The 18,514-nt window shown below is 58.8% G+C and overlaps 1 protein-coding gene across 6 annotated transcripts in view; it reads left to right on the plus strand.

Annotated features, from left to right (window-relative positions):
* The window catches only part of CNTN4 (contactin 4), a 765,413-nt gene that overhangs the window by 447,272 nt on the left and 299,627 nt on the right, over positions 1–18,514 (plus strand). For all 6 annotated transcript variants that reach the window (XM_066245034.1, XM_066245033.1, XM_066245036.1 and 3 more), the window contains one exon: positions 17,520–17,646. In XM_066245034.1, the coding sequence (XP_066101131.1) occupies positions 17,520–17,646 (127 nt within the window). The remainder of the gene's footprint in view (positions 1–17,519; positions 17,647–18,514) is intronic.

Consider the following 18,514-nt stretch of genomic DNA (forward strand, 5'->3'; position numbering starts at 1 on the left):
CGGTACAGCAAACCTCAGCTCGCTCTCTCAGAAGATCTTCAGAGGCACCGAGCTCTGTTGTAAACAGCACTTGCCAAGCAGTAAGGCTATTATTGCATTGTGCACCCCTGGCTGGGCGGCAGACCCACTCATGCTCATTGCCACATTGTTTCCTTCATTCCTCATCTCACCCGGGAAGGATGGATCGGATATCAACAGAGTAGCAGGAAGAACGAAGAGGGCTGGGGAGCAAAGACCATGTGAGTGAGCTTGGTTCCTGTCTTCGAAGAGCGCACCAGTAGCAGATGAGTGGGCAGAGGGACGCAGCGGACGAGCGGGCGGAGAGACGCAGCGGACGAGCGGGCGGAGGGACGCAGCGGACGAGCGGGCGGAGGGACGCCGCCGTCGGGTCAGTAAGCGTCTCAGCGCGAAGCACGGTGGCAGAGCAGAAGGAAAGGCCGTTTCGTTGGAGAGGATATTTATCCTTACCCCAAACAGAGAGCTCTCCTGGTTTTGTTCCCTTCTTTTTTTTTTTTTTTTTTTTTTTGATGTGACCGAGACAGACACGCCGCAACCTCAAAAGGCAGAAACCAATCTAAGGTGTTTCAATTTCCTTTATTCCATCTCGGGTACAGACATCGCCACCTTCGTGCCAGCCCCATCTCAGGGTGACCCGTGGGGTCTAGACAAGGGACTCTGAGCCTGAATGTGGGTGTCGCCCGCGGGAGACCTGGGGGAAGATTCAAGGTGACCTGTGTGCAAGTTACACGGGGGAGTTTCTAGAGCCGGCCCGGCTGCTGATTTGGGGATATGGGGGGGCAGTGGTTCAGGAGAGAAAGATGGGCTTATTACTTTCCTTGAGGCAGAAATGGGGCGCCCTTGGTTATTCACATTCAGAAAATGTTGACTGCAGCTGGACCACTGAGAACAGCTGTGTCTTCCTGCCCAGGAGAGGAATATTAGAGTAACCAGGGTTCCTTCTCTCTCCTGTCCCCAGGGCCCCCACCCCCAATCAGAGACTCTAAGGAGGGACTCTGTAGACACTTAGAGCCCCCTGCCCGTGCAGGACTCGGGAGGTGCCGGGCATGGTGTTCAGCAGGGTTACAAGTGTCAGTCCCTGGACTCGCACAGAGAACCCTGTGCGGCCGGCGCCCCCCTGGGCTCCAGCTCACAGACGAGGACGCGGAAGGGCGAGACCGAGCGGCTAGCTCAGGGCCACCTGGAGGCACGGGTGAGATTCGAACCCCAGCCCTGTGGTCTGGAGCCCATGCCCTCTGGCCCCGTGCTGCGAATGACCTCCAGATCTGGGCGTGTTCTATGTAAGAAATTGGTCAGGAATTACCATCCTCCGTTTCCGTCAACACCCCTGGAGGGAGAGAGGGGGGAACAGACATCACAGCCACGCCACGGGCTCACGGCCTCCCCGCAGTGGAGTCTGTGCGCCTCTCTCTGTTCTGTGGGGTGAGAAGGCAGCTTAGAGCCTCTGCTTACACATGTGTCTGGGGCGGGCGCTGCTGAGAGTCTGCCGTGGGGAGCACTCATGGGGTGCTGCCTCTCCTCTAATGATCTCCTCAGGGCGTGCCTCCCCTCACTGTGCTCCAGGCTCACTGGCTGCCACGGGGGGTGTGTGTGTGGGGGGGGGGCGGGGTCCCTCTTAAATACCCCAGGGGTCTTCCCGCTGCTGCGGAGCCTTGGCGGTCCCTGCTGCCTTCGCCTGCAGCCTTCATCGCTGAGACGTCCTCGGGGTGCGTTCCCTCACCTCCTTCTCGTCTTGGATCACGCATCATCTTCTCCTCAAGGACCCCTGACATCACAGCCGCCTCCCTGGACTTCCTCCGCCCGTCCTCTCTGCTTCTCAGCACTGACCGCCGGCCCACGCGCGGCACACAGGACGGCGTCCACCTCCCCCACCCTGGAAGGTGTGCTCCCTCGGGACTCGCTGTCCGTCCTCAGCACGCCGCGTTCCGTCCCGTGCTGCGTGGGATGGGGTGCTCCCTCGGGACTCGCTGTCCGTCCTCAGCACGCCGCGTTCCGTCCCGTGCAGCGTGGGATGGGGTGCTCCCTCGGGACTCGCTGTCCGTCCTCAGCACGCCGCGTTCCGTCCTGTGCCGCGTGGGATGGGGTGCTCCCTTGGGCGGCGTGTGTACGACTCGCTGTCCGTCCTCAGCACGCCGTGTTCCGTCCCGTGCCGCGTGGGATGGGGTGCTCCCTCGGGGCGGCGTGTGTACGACTCGCTGTCCGTCCTCAGCACGCCGTGTTCCGTCCCGTGCAGCGTGGGATGGGGTGCTCCCTCGGGCGGCGTGTATACGACTCGCTGTCCGTCCTCAGCACGCCGTGTTCCGTCCCATGCCACGTGGGACTCGCGTACGTACCGAATGAGTGGAAGGTGTTCGCCCAGTCGCCCCTGGGCAGTTCATTCCTGCTGCGTTGGGGTCGTTCTGAAGCAAACACATGAAGGTAGAGACCCGTGCGCTGGTCACCTCTGCTCCGGTTACAGGCCTGTGGGGCGGTACGTGAGTGACACTGGTCAGCGAATGGAAGAGGACAGTCCGTGACGGAGTCATCGGGCCCAGCAAGCTGGTGGCCGTGCCTCTGCTTTGTCTCAGAAAACCCGAGACAGTGTTGCCCCCCCCCACCGCCGCGGTTACAAGCCTGTGGGTTCGAGTCAGTGCCCTTCTGTGGGCGTCCGTCCCTCCTCAGAGGGAGCTCTTGCTTCGTGTTTGCCCAGGCAGGGCTTGTGCCACCTCACCTGGGGGCAGAACGTCACAGAGCAGGCACAGCGCCCAGTGACGAAAGACTCTATGCTTGTCGTCTTGAAAGGTGACCAGTCCCCCCTTTCATGAAGTCTTCTACAGAGTCCTCTGGGACACAGCGTTCTTTCTGTCCATCGCAGGCCGGTTGTGCCATGAAGGAACCTCTCTGTCCTGTGGGAGAAGGAGGGACAGCCCCCCGACATGCAGATGGCTTCGCCCCGTCTGCGCTCAGGAGAAGAGAAAGGTGGGCTCGTCTGTCCGTCCGTCCTTCCTCACGAACCAAACTCTCAGCACACACAGACGGACAGACTCGGTCATCTCCCATCCTGAGGGACCACCCGTCCTTCCTCTCTGCTGTATTTCTGGGGGACAGGGGACCATCTTCACGGGTTCCCAAGCAGGAAAGCGGGAGGAAAGCTGGAAGGTCCCATCAAAACCATCCGGCTGGTGTGGCCTCTGCCTCAGGCGCTAGAGTGGCTCTGGTCACAACATGGCGACGCCCAGGATGGGCAGAGCATCGCCCCCTGGTGGGCAGAGCGTCGCCCCTGGTGGGCGTGCCGGGTGGATCCCTGTCGGGCACATGCGGGAGTCTGTCTGACTGTCTCTCCCTGTTTCCAGCTTCAAAAAATTGAAAAGAAAAAAAAACAAAAAACAACAACAAAATAAAAACCATCCGGCTGGTGAAGAGGGAATCAGAGTCGTGGCGAGAGCCCCATCGCTGGGGGTTTGGGGGACTCTGGGGAAACGAACCACTCACCCTCCGAAAACCTGGGCTTCCTCCTCTCAAAAGGGGGGGTTGAAAACCTGAAGCCACTCTCTCGCTCGTGATGACCTTCGCCGCCAGGTCAGTGGCTCCCTCGTCGTTGGTCGGTGACAGAGCCTAGAGAGCCATGGCCACTGTGTGTCCTTGTGCTGCCACCAAGTGCCAGGCTCCGACCTGGGGAGGCCACTGTGTGCCCTTGTGCTGCCACCAAGTGCCAGGCTCCGACCTGGGGAGTCCACTGTGTACCCTTGTGCTGCCAAGTGCCAGGCTCTGACCTGGGGAGTCCACCGTGTGCCCTTGTGCTGCCACCAAGTGCCAGGCTCCGACCTGGGGAGTCCACTGTGTACCCTTGTGCTGCCAAGTGCCAGGCTCTGACCTGGGGAGGCCACCATGTGCCCTTGTGCTGCCACCAAGTGCCAGGCTCCGACCTGGGGAGTCCACTGTGTACCCTTGTGCTGCCAAGTGCCAGGCTCTGACCTGGGGAGGCCACCATGTGCCCTTGTGCTGCCACCAAGTGCCAGGCTCTGACCTGGGGAGGCCACCGTGTGCCCTTGTGCTGCCACCAAGTGCCAGGCTCCGACCTGGGGAGGCCACCGTGTGCCCTTGTGCTGCCACCAAGTGCCAGGCTCCGACCTGGGGAGGCCACCGTGTGCCCTTGTGCTGCCAAGTGCCAGGCTCTGACCTGGGGAGGCCACCGTGTGCCCTTGTGCTGCCAAGTGCCAGGCTCTGACCTGGGGAGGCCACTGTGTGTCCTTGTGCTGCCACCAAGTGCCAGGCTCTGACCTGGGGAGGCCACTGTGTGCCCTTGTGCTGCCACCAAGTGCCAGGCTCTGACCTGGGGAGGCCACCGTGTGCCCTTGTGCTGCCACCAAGTGCCAGGCTCTGACCTGGGGAGGCCACCGTGTGCCCTTGTGCTGCCACCAAGTGCCAGGCTCCGATATGGGGAGGCCACTGTGTGTCCTTGTGCTGCCACCAAGTGCCAGGCTCTGATCTGGGGAGGCCACCTTGCGCCCTTGTGCTGCCACCAAGTGCCAGGCTCTGACCTGGGGAGGCCACCATGTGCCCTTGTGCTGCCACCAAGTGCCAGGCTCCGATATGGGGAGGCCACCGTGTGCCCTTGTGCTGCCACCAAGTGCCAGGCTCTGACCTGGGGAGTCCACCGTGTGCCCTTGTGCTGCCACCAAGTGCCAGGCTCCGATATGGGGAGGCCACCGTGTGCCCTTGTGCTGCCACCAAGTGCCAGGCTCCGATATGGGGAGGCCACCGTGTGTCCTTGTGCTGCCTCCAAGTGCCAGGCTCCGATATGGGGAGGCCACCGTGTGTCCTTGTGCTGCCACCAAGTGCCAGGCTCTGACCTGGGGAGAGACCGGCTCCAGCCCCCGCTTGCAGGGCGGGGCTGTACCCCTTTCTCCGTCACCGTGTGTGGAGCCATGGAGGACTTGTCCTGGGGTTGTCGTGGGGTACGTGAGACGGCCCTCGTGACTGTGGTGACTTATGACAGAGCCCGGCCTTACCGTGCACGCAGTAACACACGGTCACCATGGTCTTTCTTCTCCACGTCTCCGAGGAGGAGACGCCGAGGTCGTCTATGGAGGACGGGCGGGTGGACGTCGTTGGAAGGTTCCTGGGCCTCCCGTCCCCGAAGCCGAGCACTTCTCTGCCCCAGCAGTGTGACTGCCGTTGGGCCTCCCTCTCTGCTCAGCCGGGCTCTGGACGCGGCGCGTGAGTGAAGTCTGCATCGGGTCCTCTCACCGGCTCTCCGTGGAATCACCGCTGCCCCTGCGGGTGACTCCCACCCGGCGCCCTCTGCCTGCCACGGGCTTCCTCTCGGGCTCTGTCCCCCACCCCAGACCAGCACAGCAGCCCGTGTCCTGAGCAACGGTGGCACAGGAACCGGAGTCCTGACACCCCGGGAGAGAGGTGGGCGACGCCCCGGGCCAGCCGCTCGCTCGTTGCGGGTGGAAACGCGTCGTCCGAGTTCCGTGTGAGCAGCGCCCCGGTTTCCCTCCGCCGCCTAGCGTGCATATTGACACGCTCACCCCGTGCTGGGTTAAAACGCCGGAGCCTGTAATGGAAGACAGGCGTGGGCGCTTCAGCTGCCAAAGGGGGTGTGTGTGCGCAAAGGCTCACGGGTGTAACTCAGGGCGGAAGGGCTGCCTGGAGGTGTCCTGTGTCCGAGCATTGGACCGTCACTCAGGAAAGGCAGTGGGGAACAGGGTGTCACTGAGGAGATAAGGACACCAGTGACTCATCTCCCAAGGGCTTAACGCAGATGGACTCTGGAAAGTGGGAATGACGGGGGCCTCAGCCCTCAGTCCCAGTTCTGTTTGCTGGGAAGGAGGGTGTGCGGGCTCTGTTCCTCCCAGCCACGCAGGAGCTGGGCACACGTGGGCCGCAGCAGTCTTCACGCATGACGAGCAGGGTCAGGACCCAACACGGGCCTGTCGGGATCCCTCACACCCCCTGGGCTTGGAGGAATCGGTCCCCTCCGGCTTGTAGGCGGGAGCACCCCACTCTGCCGGGACTCCAAGAGAGGCGGTCCCGGCCTTGAGGTGAGCTGCACGCACCTCTCCTTGGGGAGCAACTCCGGCCGCCGCCCGGCCCCCAACTGTGGGTCGCCTCCCCCTGGGCACACGGGGGTGCACTGTCGGATGCACGGGCCTGGCCCGCCTCCAGCGCTAATCAGAAGTCAGGTGACGGGGACGCAGCTCCGTACCATTTTGAACTGACTCCCGGGTCAGAATGCACAAACGCCGTTTAGAGCATCACCTCCGATTCGGATGCAGGATCCTTTGCAAAGGCCGTCAGAGGGGACGGATCCTGGCTGGAAGCGCAGAGGGTCTGGGGCCGATAGACATCCTGGCCTGCGTACTTTCTCCACCGGGACACGGTCCTGTGGCGGGGATGAGCACGAGAAACACGCATCTCCCTGAGACGCGTCACGTGCGTCGAGAAATCAGTCCCGAGCAGCCAACTTCCAGGGAACAGGTGGTCACCGGAGTGTCTGGGTTGAGGTCAGAGACACACAGTGAGAGAGACAAGGGCACGAGGGACGAGTTCTTCCACGTGGCTGAGGGCCACGCGTGTGCACTGACCCTGGGTGCATCTGGAGAATTGTCCGAAGGAAGCTGAGAAGGACCTGGGTTAGCCCACTGGGTAAACTGGTGTGGACGCTTCCGTGGGTCCAGCTTCACTGAGGGACGCTGAGCTGCAGGGGAAGGAGCAGCTCCGATTTGCTCAAAGAAAGGCCACTGTGAGCTCACGTGTGTGTGGGGGTCATGGAAATACTCCCGACTTGGGGGCAGAACTGGTTCCAAAGTTCAACCAATGTCATCAAAACTCCGCGGGCCGCCACCCTTTGGGTCCGTTTTTGCTTGTCTCCTCTCGTAGGATCTGGGTGAGGACTTTGGAAGCCCCGGGCTGCCGCTCACCAGGCAGCAGCAGGATTTCTGCCGAGGAGAGCCCTGGCTGGAGTCTGACCGGGCAGAACTGCATCCCGCGCTGGGACGCGGGCCATCAGTGGGCCAGGCTACAGTGACTCGCTCCTCCTGGCATGGACTGAGGGCTTTGTCTGTCCAAACCATGATGCTGAGAGAGAGGGGGGTGGACTCACCGAAGAGAAAGGGTGGGTGTTCTCACCTGAGGGAGGGGCCATGGGTTCCGAGCAGACTGGAGCCCTGGGGGGGAGGAGAGGAGGCAACAGCGAGCTTGTTTAGACCTTTTTACCCATAACCAGCCAGCTACATACACATGTTTTTATAGGCTTATCTGCTCTCAGGAGAAGATAGCAACGTATTTGATTAGAAGCTATAAAGAATTAGTAGATAGCAACGTATTTGATTAGGAGCTATAAAGAATTAGAGGTAGTAGAGCACAGGTTCTTTGTTTTGTTTTTGTTTCTTTTTAGGGAAGTAGACTATCATGTTGTGATAGTGGATACATGTTGTGTATTCATTTGCCAAACTCATAAAATGATACAACCCTAATATAAACTGTGGCTTTTACTTAATAATAATGTATCTATCTGTGGCTTACCGGTTGTAACAAAGAGACTGCACTAATAAGGCAAGATGTTTGTAAATGGGAAAAAAAAACAGGGAGTAGGTCTGTCCTCCTCTGCTTTCCTGGTCACCTCCAATTGCTCTAAAAAATAAAAGTCTGCCAATGAAAGCGGCAACGTGAGCTGTGCTTCCCTGACTCTCCGTCCCTCCAGATCACCCAAGAGGGCGAGAAGGCGTCGCTTTGCAAGCCTGCGCTTTGGAATCGGCACGTAAACTCTGTAGAGGCCCACAGACTCCGACCAGGAGCCATCCCGGCTCAGAAGGGTTTGAAAATGACAGAGTTTTCTGACGTTAGGAAAGAAACAAGGTCCACACTGCAGGCTGGCTGTTATGTAACGCCCCAGCTGGAACTGGGTCAGCTCTCCACAGTCAAACACGTTTCTAATCCTGCAGCCAAAAAAAAAAAAAAAAAAAAAAAAGATGAGCATTCACAGGGAGGCTATCTATAGACTCCCATCAGGCCGGGTCACCGTTTGCCTCCCCCGTGAGTTACAAATTATTTGCAGTTGTCGAAAATTCCTTTTTCTGTGTGTAACTGGGGCTTGATGGCCAAAGCACCCAGTGACTTATTTTTTAAAGGTGCAGCGAATCTCTTGTCCCTGGAATCGTCGGGGATGGAGGGAGAGGGTCGGAGTAGGCTGTGACAACAGGTTCCCCTGGCTGTCCCTTCCCCCTCGGCCCAGCCCCTTCAGAGCGGTGACACAGAATGCTTCTCGGAGCAAAGACCCCTTCCGCCTCATGTCCCCCTGCCACCGCCCCATGGTGGCCCGTAATGGCAGCTGCATTAGCCCGTCCACAAGAGAACACAGGATGCAGAGGAGGGGAACGGACTCCCCTGGTTTGGATCCTGGTCTCTTTCTGCCCTCAGGGGCAGACCCGCTGCCTGTAGACCCTCTCAGTGTCTCGCTTGCAGCGCTCACCCGTGGGTTAAAAGGGAGGAAGGTAGAAGCGAGCACAAAGGGAGGAAGCGACTCGTTCTGCAGGCAGCACGTCTGTCCCCTCCAACACCCATCTCGCCTCCGCTCCGCTCAACTGAACGACCAAACAGGACCAAAGGGAATTTGATAACAACGTGGTGCGCGGGCCATCTCACGCCCGGGCGCTTGCGCAGGGACTTTGCACGTCCCTGGGATCTTTAATTTTTATAAAATCAAGCGCCGTGAAAATCGTATTTGTAGTGATGGTTTGACAGCTGTCCCGTCATCATTTCTAAGATCAGTGATTCGATTTTCGTAGAATTCTCACACTTGGGCTAAATCAATGTCACTGCATTTCGTCGGTTTCTGAATTTCCCCAGAAATGGTGTGGGTCGTTTTGTGTCCACAGGGAGGCTGCTGACCATACAGTTTTTAGCCAAAACGAATTTCCACGACCGTTAGAAAGGCTCTCGGGGGAAGGCTCGCAGCCAGCTGGGTTCAGAGGACCCGTGTCCCCCTCCTGGGACACTCTGGTGACAGGATGAATGCTCTCTCTCCCCACGGGCATCCCCTCCCTGTGGCTGTGCATGGAGAAAGGAGAAAGGGGACAAGAGCGTGGCCCTGGGGGCTGACCAGCAGGACGAGCCCTTCCTATCCCGGGCGCGGTGGCCTTCTCGGCCTCCCGAGGGGGCAGCGCGGGCTCAGTCCCCCTCCTGACATGTGCTCAGTCCCTCTCCTGACATGTGCTCAGTCCCCCCCCCCTGATTGGTCCAAGGGCTCTACAGACACAGAGCAAGGGCCGTGACATAGCTGAGCCACACTGGTGTGTGTGAGGGCACCCTGTGCACGCAGAATGCCACCGTCCACCTGCTCCCGGTGTGACCCTGGATGTGACTTACATCCGAACCCCAAGCTCGGGATCTGAGCGTCCGTCCAGGCCCAGTGTCCCCATGTACAGGTCCCAGCGCTGACTTCCCACATCTGGGCAGTTGCCGTGTGAGTGTTTCTGCCCGAGACCGGTGTTCGATCAGACCGTCTGCTGACACAGGAGGATGGACCCTATGTACAGCAAGGTCCTAGATTCTCGGCCGTGGAGACAGTCCCTTCGTACCTGCCCCCAGGGGTCCGGCCCTGATCCACCCTCGGCTGCATCCCCCCAGGGGCTCCCAGCCATCACCGGCCGAATCGAGCCTGGCAGTTCTCCTTGGCTCAGGTGACATCGTCGTGTTGCATTTTTGTCCTTTCCTGGCCGGTGGGTTTCCATGAGTTGGCAACACGTGGAAAACCCGTATTTGCTACAGAAGACAAGGACGTTGAGCTGGAAGTGACAGGGGCGACATGTGGTCATTGACCCTGTCCCACATGGCCGCTGCGGAGTGGTCAGGCCCCAGAACCAGACACGGGGTGGGGGGCTGGCTTTCTCCAGGGGCCCCCTCAGCTGGCTCCGGGCCAAACCGCGTCTGCGCTCCACTTAACCGACGGCGCCGGGCTGCACGCCGTGAGGAGCGCGGTGATGACCGGAGGCGCAGAGCGCGGATAATACGCATGCGGGGGGTCTGGCAGGGGCTCCACCTCCTTCCCTCCCTCCGACAGCCCCACCGGGGGCTCCGCCACCCTCCCTTCCTCCAACGACCCCACCGGGGGCTCCGCCACCCTCCCTTCCTCCGACGGCCCCACCGGGGGGCTCCACCTCCTTCCCTTCCTCCGACAGCCCCACCCAGGCACACGGAAGTGGGGGCTTCTGGGCCGCACACTGAGGACCCTCTGTTTTCGGCACATCGTGACGTGTTTCACTAAAGCTCCCCCTGGGACACGTCGGTGCTGAGATTCCACCTGCTGTCCGATCGGGCTCGGTCCCTTCACGCCGTCCCTCCCCGTCTCCGCTGCCTCCGAGGACCATTCACAGGTGCCCCTGACAAAGAGCGGCATTCAGCGTCCCTGGCGTCTCCCCAGTGCCGCCCGCCCGCCCGCCCACTGGCCACCGTCCTGAGTGACCGCTTTTGCTGGCCTTCGGCCTGGAACCCAGGGATTGCTCCACACCTGCCCTGCGACCTGGGTCCCTGGGCCTCTGCCTTGCTCCCATGAGTGTCCAGCACCTGAGGATCCCTCTCGTTTTTCTCCGTTAAGTCTCAGAAATGCTCAGGCCCGCCCACCCTCCCGCCCCGTCCCTGGGCCTCCTCTGGGGGTCGTAGCCTACGCAAGCAGCAGCCCGCTGGCCCGGGAGGGCGGGTGGGCAACTTGTAGAAGTGGGCTGAACTAATTCAAAATGGGGGAGGAGAGGTCACTGGCGTTCCAAAGCTTCTGGGAAAATAAGAGATAGCTAGCTGTGGAAAGCCGGTTTATTGATGGTTTCTCAGAGGATTCTTTCATTTTAAGTGAAACTCATATCTCTTTCCAGCACAGGGCCGGATGCGTGTGTAGACTGACACCTGGGAAATGCATTTGGGATTTAATCATCTCCTTTCATCTGAAGTTCAGTGGCTCTGGGCATCTGTCTCGCTAATCCCGAAATAGCCCAACACCGCCTTTTATTTCTGGGGTTCAGGCGGGGGAGGGTGCAGGAAGGAACGACCGACAGACATTGATTTGTCTCTACTGCCCCCCCCCCCAAAGAAGAACAGGTTTTAAGAAGAAAAGCGTCTGAGACTCACAGGTCAGGAGCAGCGTTTGCCAGACGCTCGTGTGTGATGAGCCGAAGGGGTGAAGGCTCAGGGGGAGCAGCGTGACCCTCCGACCTGAGGACATTGCTGGTCAGGAAGTGCCTCCCGTTTGGGAAACTCAGAGGCGTCCCTGTCTGTGTGGCAGCGTGGATGGGGGCTCTCCCTGGCTGAGTCTGTGTGGCAGCGTGGAGTGGATGGGGCTCTCCCTGGCTGAGTCTGTGTTGCAGTGTGGAGTGGATGGGGCTCTCCCTGGCTGAGTCTGTGTGGCAGCGTGGAGTGGATGGGGCTCTCCCTGGCTGAGTCTGTGTTGCAGTGTGGAGTGGATGGGGCTCTCCCTGGCTGAGTCTGTGTTGCAGTGTGGAGTGGATGGGGGCTCTCCCTGGCTGAGTCTGTGTGGCAGCGTGGAGTGGATGGGGCTCTCCCTGGCTGAGTCTGTGTTGCAGTGTGGAGTGGATGGGGCTCTCCCTGGCTGAGTCTGTGTGGCAGCGTGGAGTGGATGGGGCTCTCCCTGGCTGAGTCTGTGTTGCAGTGTGGAGTGGATGGGGCTCTCCCTGGCTGAGTCTGTGTGGCAGCGTGGATGGGGCTCTCCCTGGCTGAGTCTGTGTGGCAGCGTGGAGTGGATGGGGCTCTCCCTGGCTGAGTCTGTGTTGCAGTGTGGAGTGGATGGGGCTCTCCCTGGCTGAGTCTGTGTTGCAGTGTGGAGTGGATGGGGCTCTCCCTGGCTGAGTCTGTGTGGCAGCGTGGAGTGGATGGGGCTCTCCCTGGCTGAGTCTGTGTTGCAGTGTGGAGTGGATGGGGCTCTCCCTGGCTGAGTCTGTGTGGCAGCGTGGATGGGGCTCTCCCTGGCTGAGTCTGTGTTGCAGTGTGGAGTGGATGGGGGCTCTCCCTGGCTGAGTCTGTGTGGCAGCGTGGATGGGGCTCTCCCTGGCTGAGTCTGTGTGGCAGCGTGGAGTGGATGGGGCTCTCCCTGGCTGAGTCTGTGTTGCAGTGTGGAGTGGATGGGGCTCTCCCTGGCTGAGTCTGTGTGGCAGCGTGGATGGGGCTCTCCCTGGCTGAGTCTGTGTTGCAGTGTGGAGTGGATGGGGGCTCTCCCTGGCTGAGTCTGTGTGGCAGCGTGGATGGGGCTCTCCCTGGCTGAGTCTGTGTGGCAGCGTGGATGGGGCTCTCCCTGGCTGAGTCTGTGTTGCAGTGTGGAGTGGATGGGGCTCTCCCTGGCTGAGTCTGTGTGGCAGCGTGGATGGGGCTCTCCCTGGCTGAGTCTGTGTTGCAGTGTGGAGTGGATGGGGCTCTCCCTGGCTGAGTCTGTGTGGCAGTGTGGATGGGGCTCTCCCTGGCTGAGTCTGTGTAGCAGTGTAGATGGGGCTCTCCCTGGCTGAGTCTGTGTTGCAGTGTGGAGTGGATGGGGCTCTCCCTGGCTGAGTCTGTGTTGCAGTGTGGAGTGGATGGGGCTCTCCCTGGCTGAGTCTGTGTGGCAGCGTGGAGTGGATGGGGCTCTCCCTGGCTGAGTCTGTGTTGCAGTGTGGAGTGGATGGGGCTCTCCCTGGCTGAGTCTGTGTTGCAGCGTGGAGTGGATGGGGCTCTCCCTGGCTGAGTCTGTGTGGCAGCGTGGAGTGGATGGGGCTCTCCCTGGCTGAGTCTGTGTGGCAGCGTGGAGTGGATGGGGCTCTCCCTGGCTGAGTCTGTGTTGCAGTGTGGAGTGGATGGGGCTCTCCCTGGCTGAGTCTGTGTTGCAGTGTGGAGTGGATGGGGCTCTCCCTGGCTGAGTCTGCTCCTTTGCTGATAGGAGTTTTCCTAGAAACCAGCGCAGGGAATTTCTGTGCACTGTCCTGGGAGCAGCGTGCTGGTGTGGCTTGGGGGCAGGGGAGCCATGGGCAGGTAGGTAGGTAGTCGCCACGGAGCGGGGAGGCCCAGAGACCGTGACGTGCGAGTGTCGACCCTGAGCCCCCCACACTAGGGCTCCAGTCCGTGGCGACCCCCTAGATCGGGTCTGCAGCGTGGGCAGCCTGGCCACCGTCCCGTCTTCTTAACCATCACGTTCGAGAATTCCCAGAAGGACGGAAAACTGGGACCCACCGCTCCCCTGAGTGAGCCCACACCCTGAACCCCTCCAGGGCAGGCGAGCGTGGGGGGTGACCCTTCATCCTTTGGGAATGCAAAAGTGAAAACGTTGGCCCCACATCCTGTCACTTAAGCAAGAAGGGAGTCTCGGGGTCACAGCAGGAATGTGCGTGTATCCTGTGCAGACGTGTCTCCCATGCAGACGTGTCTCCCGTGCAGACGTGTGTCCCGTGCAGACGTGTCTCCCGTGCAGACGTGTGTCCCGTGCAGACGTGTCTCCCGTGCAGACGTGTCTCCCGTGCAGATGTGGTATCCTGTGCAGACGTGTATCCCGTGCAGACGTGTCTCCCGTGCAGATGTGTATCCGTGCAGACGTAGTATCTCTGTGGGCCATGCAGGAATGTGCGTGTATCCTGTGCAGACGTGGATCTTGGTCGCAGCAGGAATGTGCATGCATCCCATGCAGACATGGTGTCCTGTGCAGACGTGTCTCCCGTGCAGACGTGTGTCCCGTGCAGACGTGTCTCCCGTGCAGACGTGGTATCACGGTGGGCCGTGCAGGAATGTGCGTGTCTCCCGTGCAGGCGTGGTATCTCAGTGGGCTGTGGGCCGGTGGTTCCCCCGGAAGGCGCCCCCTCCCCGTGGGTCAGGGCCGCCCCTGGGGTTCTCGGGCAGCTGACGGAGTTCACCTGTGAGTGTGCTAAGTGCTGGACAGTTTAGTCCCACGTCCACCCGACCTTCCCAAGTCCACCCCGCGTCTCCGTGCGGCCCGTCGTGTCCCCTGGGTTCCTGGCTGGTTAGTTCTCCACAGTCAGAGCCTGAACTCGAGTCACACTTGCTGCTCTGGGTGTCACCAGGCAAGGCCGATTAGACCTGGCCCAACAGGGGAAGTCTAGGCGTGGGTCTGAAGCCGGGTTTGGTTGATGTCCTGCTCCTACGGAATCAAGAGCTGGGGACAGGAGGGTCAGGGTCCGCAGACCTCAGGGTTCAGTGTACACAGGAGTCACCCGGACAGCGAGGCAGAGGGACAGATCCCTGGACCCCAGGTTTTCTGGTGTCGTCAGTCCGGGACTGGGGTTAAATATAAAAACAAGCATGACACAATTACAACGTGGGTGGTCCAGTCTACCGCTGAGACATGCTGGCTTATTGTAAACCCTCGTCCTCTCTTATTTTCTAAGATCCTCCTTTACCGGCCGAGGTTGAACATCGCGGCCCGCCCTCGGGTTACAGGGGACAACTTAACCGTGATAAAGGGAAGGGCAACGTGATCGTGTGGGCTTTGGCGCACGCAAAGTCTTTCACATGTGTTTTGAAGATAGAATCAGCTTACGGCTGCCCCCCCCCCATCACGTTTCTTCCAAGAATGTCCCTCTTTCACCCAGAAATAAAGTTGAAAACCTTTCAACTCTTATTTTTCTCAAAAAAAATATCGGTAACCCTAGTGTAAGGGTTTTCTTGTTTTAGGCTATCTGGTTTCTACACCTGGGAAGGTAGCTCAGCTTTCTAAAGTCCCACCCTCCCCCTCATCTTTGTGCAACGACCCAGCGCCTGCCTGGACGCTGTGTGCGCCCTGGCCTGAGCACTGGACCTCTGTTCTCGTTATGCTAACGAGCATTTCCAGGCAATGAGCTCCGGTAGCCCGGAGCAAAGACAAACTTTGGATGGAAAGTGTTATTTATAGCCAATGCAAAGCATCAGTTAGTATCAATTCTTGTTACAAAGTACACTGGGGGATAAAAGTATCCTCTTTGTTATTTAAATACAGCCCCCGATACTCTGAGAACGGGCACAGATGTCAGGCCCTGGCCTCTCAGCTGCATGTGGGTAATAATCGTTATTATGTTGTATTCTTATTTGGAATTGCTTGTAAATAGACTGTTTATTTCTGTGCGAAATTCAAATCAAAGGACAGCAATGAATTGAGATGATTGATCTCCTATATACACACATAATTTTGGAATTGAGACCACAATAGAGATCGCCCTCTCTCTCTCAGAGAAAAATCCCCCAAACTCCTGCTGGGTGTGGGATCTCGGGGACTAACCCTGGTTTGTCTCACGGGATGTGTCAGAAACTCACAGACTTCTTCCCCGTTGAGTTGAGCTTAACCCCTGACCCAGGATCTAAAAAAGCGTTTGAAAAATAGCTGTGTAACTGTTGCAAACCTGGGGTTGTAACTATCTGGATTTTGAAACACCTGCCGTGCCGTCAGTCACATCATTAGCCTGAGGAAGAAATGAAAGTACTTGTTGGTGTCTCTTTATGCCACGCTCCCCTCTGGTCTGAGGTAACTCCTGTTCTCTTTGGTTACATCCCTCTTGACTGTGAGACTTTGTGCGTGGCGTGAGGACGGCGGTGACGATGTCATTCGCGACACCTTTGAATGAGACTCTCACGAGGGTGCACTTGTGCATTTACGGCAGCGGTTCTCAACCTGTGGGTCGCGACCTCGGCTGGGTCGCCTAAAGCCATCGGAAAATACATAATGCATAGCAGCTATTTACATTCCGAATCATAACTGTAGCAAAATTACAGTAATGAAGTAGCCACCAAAATTATTTTTTGGTTTGGGGTCACCGCAGCATGAGGAACTGTATTGCGGGGTCACGGCATTAGAAAGTTTGAGAACCACTGGTACGGGAAGATGCTCAGAGCTTCTTGCCCACGCTGACCTCGTGTGGAGCCGCTGTGGTCTTACCATTCTAAGAGACGAGACCATCGGGGCACAGGGCAACGACAAGGCGTGTCTCCACGGCTCGTGGGGTTAGGACTTGGCCCCAGGCATCGAATCTCACTCGGTTCGTGGTTTTACGGAATCCCTATCCTTGTCCTGACAACACTGTCGCTGGCTGTCCCTGCTCCTCTGGGATGAAGTAGAATTCTATTTGGTCATCTTGTCTCCTTATTTTTGTCTTCTGTCCCAATCACAACATGTGAATTTTTTGTTTTTGTTTTGTTTTTGTTTTTAAAGCCTGGGTTAAAAGCCTTAAAAGCAACCACCTTCCTCCACTTCACTGCGATCCCAGCTCGGCCTCCTGCCTTTTCCCCGGTCCCAACTCTCCTGAATGAGTGCGGGCTCTTCCTGTCACCTTGGGGATGGGAAGGCTGGGGATGGAGGTGTCCGGGACCGCCACCACCGTTCACGCCCTTCACGATAATCACATTTAAGAGGAAAACGGATTGTCCGCTCCGGGTGATGGTCAATATGACTTAACCTCACAGTCGCTGGCCCTTCCATCTCAAAACCCATCAGGCAGTGCACACGGCAGCTGATTGAACACATGAAGAAGTGATAATATGTCCTCTCGAGGGGAACAAGTCCCCGTTGACCATCTTCTGTGCCTGAGCTGCTTGCTGTCCTCGGTAGCCCAGGACAGGGGGATGGGCAGGACACAGCTGTGCTCCAGCACAGCATCCAGAGAAAGGGGAACGAGGTGCAGATTACTTGGTAGGACAAGGTGAGTGCCCACGGGGGCACATGTTTTAAGACGCATGTGATTGGAGGAGGAAAGTGAAGGTGTAGAAAAGCCTTCTAAAAAAAGGAGGAGGAGGAGGAGGAGGAGGAGGAGAACTGGATCTGAATGCAGATCACTTCTGTGGGTGAAGGTGGCGGGAGCATTTTGAGTGTGCGCATTGCGGGCTCCTCTAGAAACACGTGCATCCCCGCGCTGCGACCTCAGTGTGGTGGGCGGGTTGTTCCAGACGTCGCTGCTGTTCCCTGGGGGTGAAACAAGGTTCCAGGCAGCCTGTTTCTCTTCTGTGAGAGAATGCACTCAGGGTCTCGGACAGGGCTCTGTAGTCACACGTCGGTGGCCTAGTGACCCACCGGTTTGGGTGTCTCTGAACTGTTGTGCTGAGTCACAGGGTTCCAGCGCCATGACACCAGCACCCCCATGTGTGGGTCGGTAACTAACGGGTGGGGGAAGCAGACAGACCGACCCCGGGCTGTTCTTTACGTACCTGCGTGGCCCAGTGTAGGAGAGGCGGAGGCAGAGGTCAGCAGGACAGAGCGCGCTGGTCCTCGGTGCTGGGGCATCGGTGGGCCCGTCCTGGCTCGCTCGCTGCCAGGGGGTCCGGAAGCTCTTCCTCGGCTAAGCGGGAGCATCTGTCTCTCCGTGGCATCGTCACGACATTCCACGCCACGTTGGTCTTCGACGGGAAATTTCAGCCGGAGTCTGAAACTGAATCTGGTCTGGGCCACCATTCTGGGGGGGAGGGGTCTGTTTATCTTTTTTTTTTTTACGCTGTTTGCGGTTTTCCGTTGCTCTTGTTCCCGTGCAGGTGATGACGTCCCTCACCCCCCGACCTCTCCCTTCTCGTTTCAGACGACCACACGCCGCACGGGCCCGTGTTTGTCCAGGAGCCGAGTCCCGTCATGTTCCCTCTGGGCTCCGAGGAGAAGAGAGTGAAGCTCGGCTGTCAGGTTCGAGGGAACCCCAAGCCCCACATCAGGTGTGCTAACCTGCACGCGTGTGTCTCCGTGCGTGGGGCGCCTGTTAGTCAACCCGAGCCGCACGCACGGGGTAACGGTTGCACAGGGAGCTGCTGGTTACACACGGGCGGGCGGGCGCATCACGGCCCCGCTCGCCGGGTGCGAGAGACACCCGTGCTCGTGGGGAGCCGAGTGCCCACCTGCCATTTCGGGCGGCCCTGGGGATGATGCAGCGTCCTGGTTGACCCTCTCGCTGAGAGCCTTAGTGTTTCTTACCACTGAGTTAAAAAAAAAAAAAGTAAAAAAATAAAACTTATTGAAATGCATCAGTAACTGGCAGGAAAGTGAGGGAGACTCAGATGTCACTCTGTGAGTGGGCTCGGGGCCCAGGGATGGGAGCTGGGCGCTAGAAGGTGGTTGGCACCCTGATGAGCAGGGTGAATGGCACCTTGGAATCTGCAGCTTCACGGGGGGGGAGGGGGAGCTGGGGTCGCAGGGCGAAGGCGTGACTCGACCTCCACTCAACCCAGAGGAGAGTCTGACGTGGGCGTGGCTCCCAGAATAGACCGGGGTCTCACGGGCTGTAAAGGTGACAAGAAGTCAGTGTGCTTCCCTTCCCTGCCAAAGGGACAGTCAAGCAAAAACAGTGTCCTGCCTTTAGACTTGTCTGGGTGCTGAGGGGTTAGTGGCCGAGGACACGCAGCCGAGAGGAGGGAGAGTGACCTGGCAGATGTGTCTGAAGAAACCTTCCAAGGGCAACGGAGAGGGACAGAAAGCAAAATATTTGTGTGAGAGAGGCAGAGAGAAGAGAGAGAGACATTAAGAGAAAAGTTTTACACGTATCTAGTTGGCGTTCCACCAGGAGAGGCAACGGAGAACAGGGAAGAG

Source organism: Saccopteryx bilineata, chromosome 10 (genome assembly GCF_036850765.1).
Source record: "Saccopteryx bilineata isolate mSacBil1 chromosome 10, mSacBil1_pri_phased_curated, whole genome shotgun sequence".
Classification (NCBI taxonomy): domain Eukaryota; kingdom Metazoa; phylum Chordata; class Mammalia; order Chiroptera; family Emballonuridae; genus Saccopteryx; species Saccopteryx bilineata.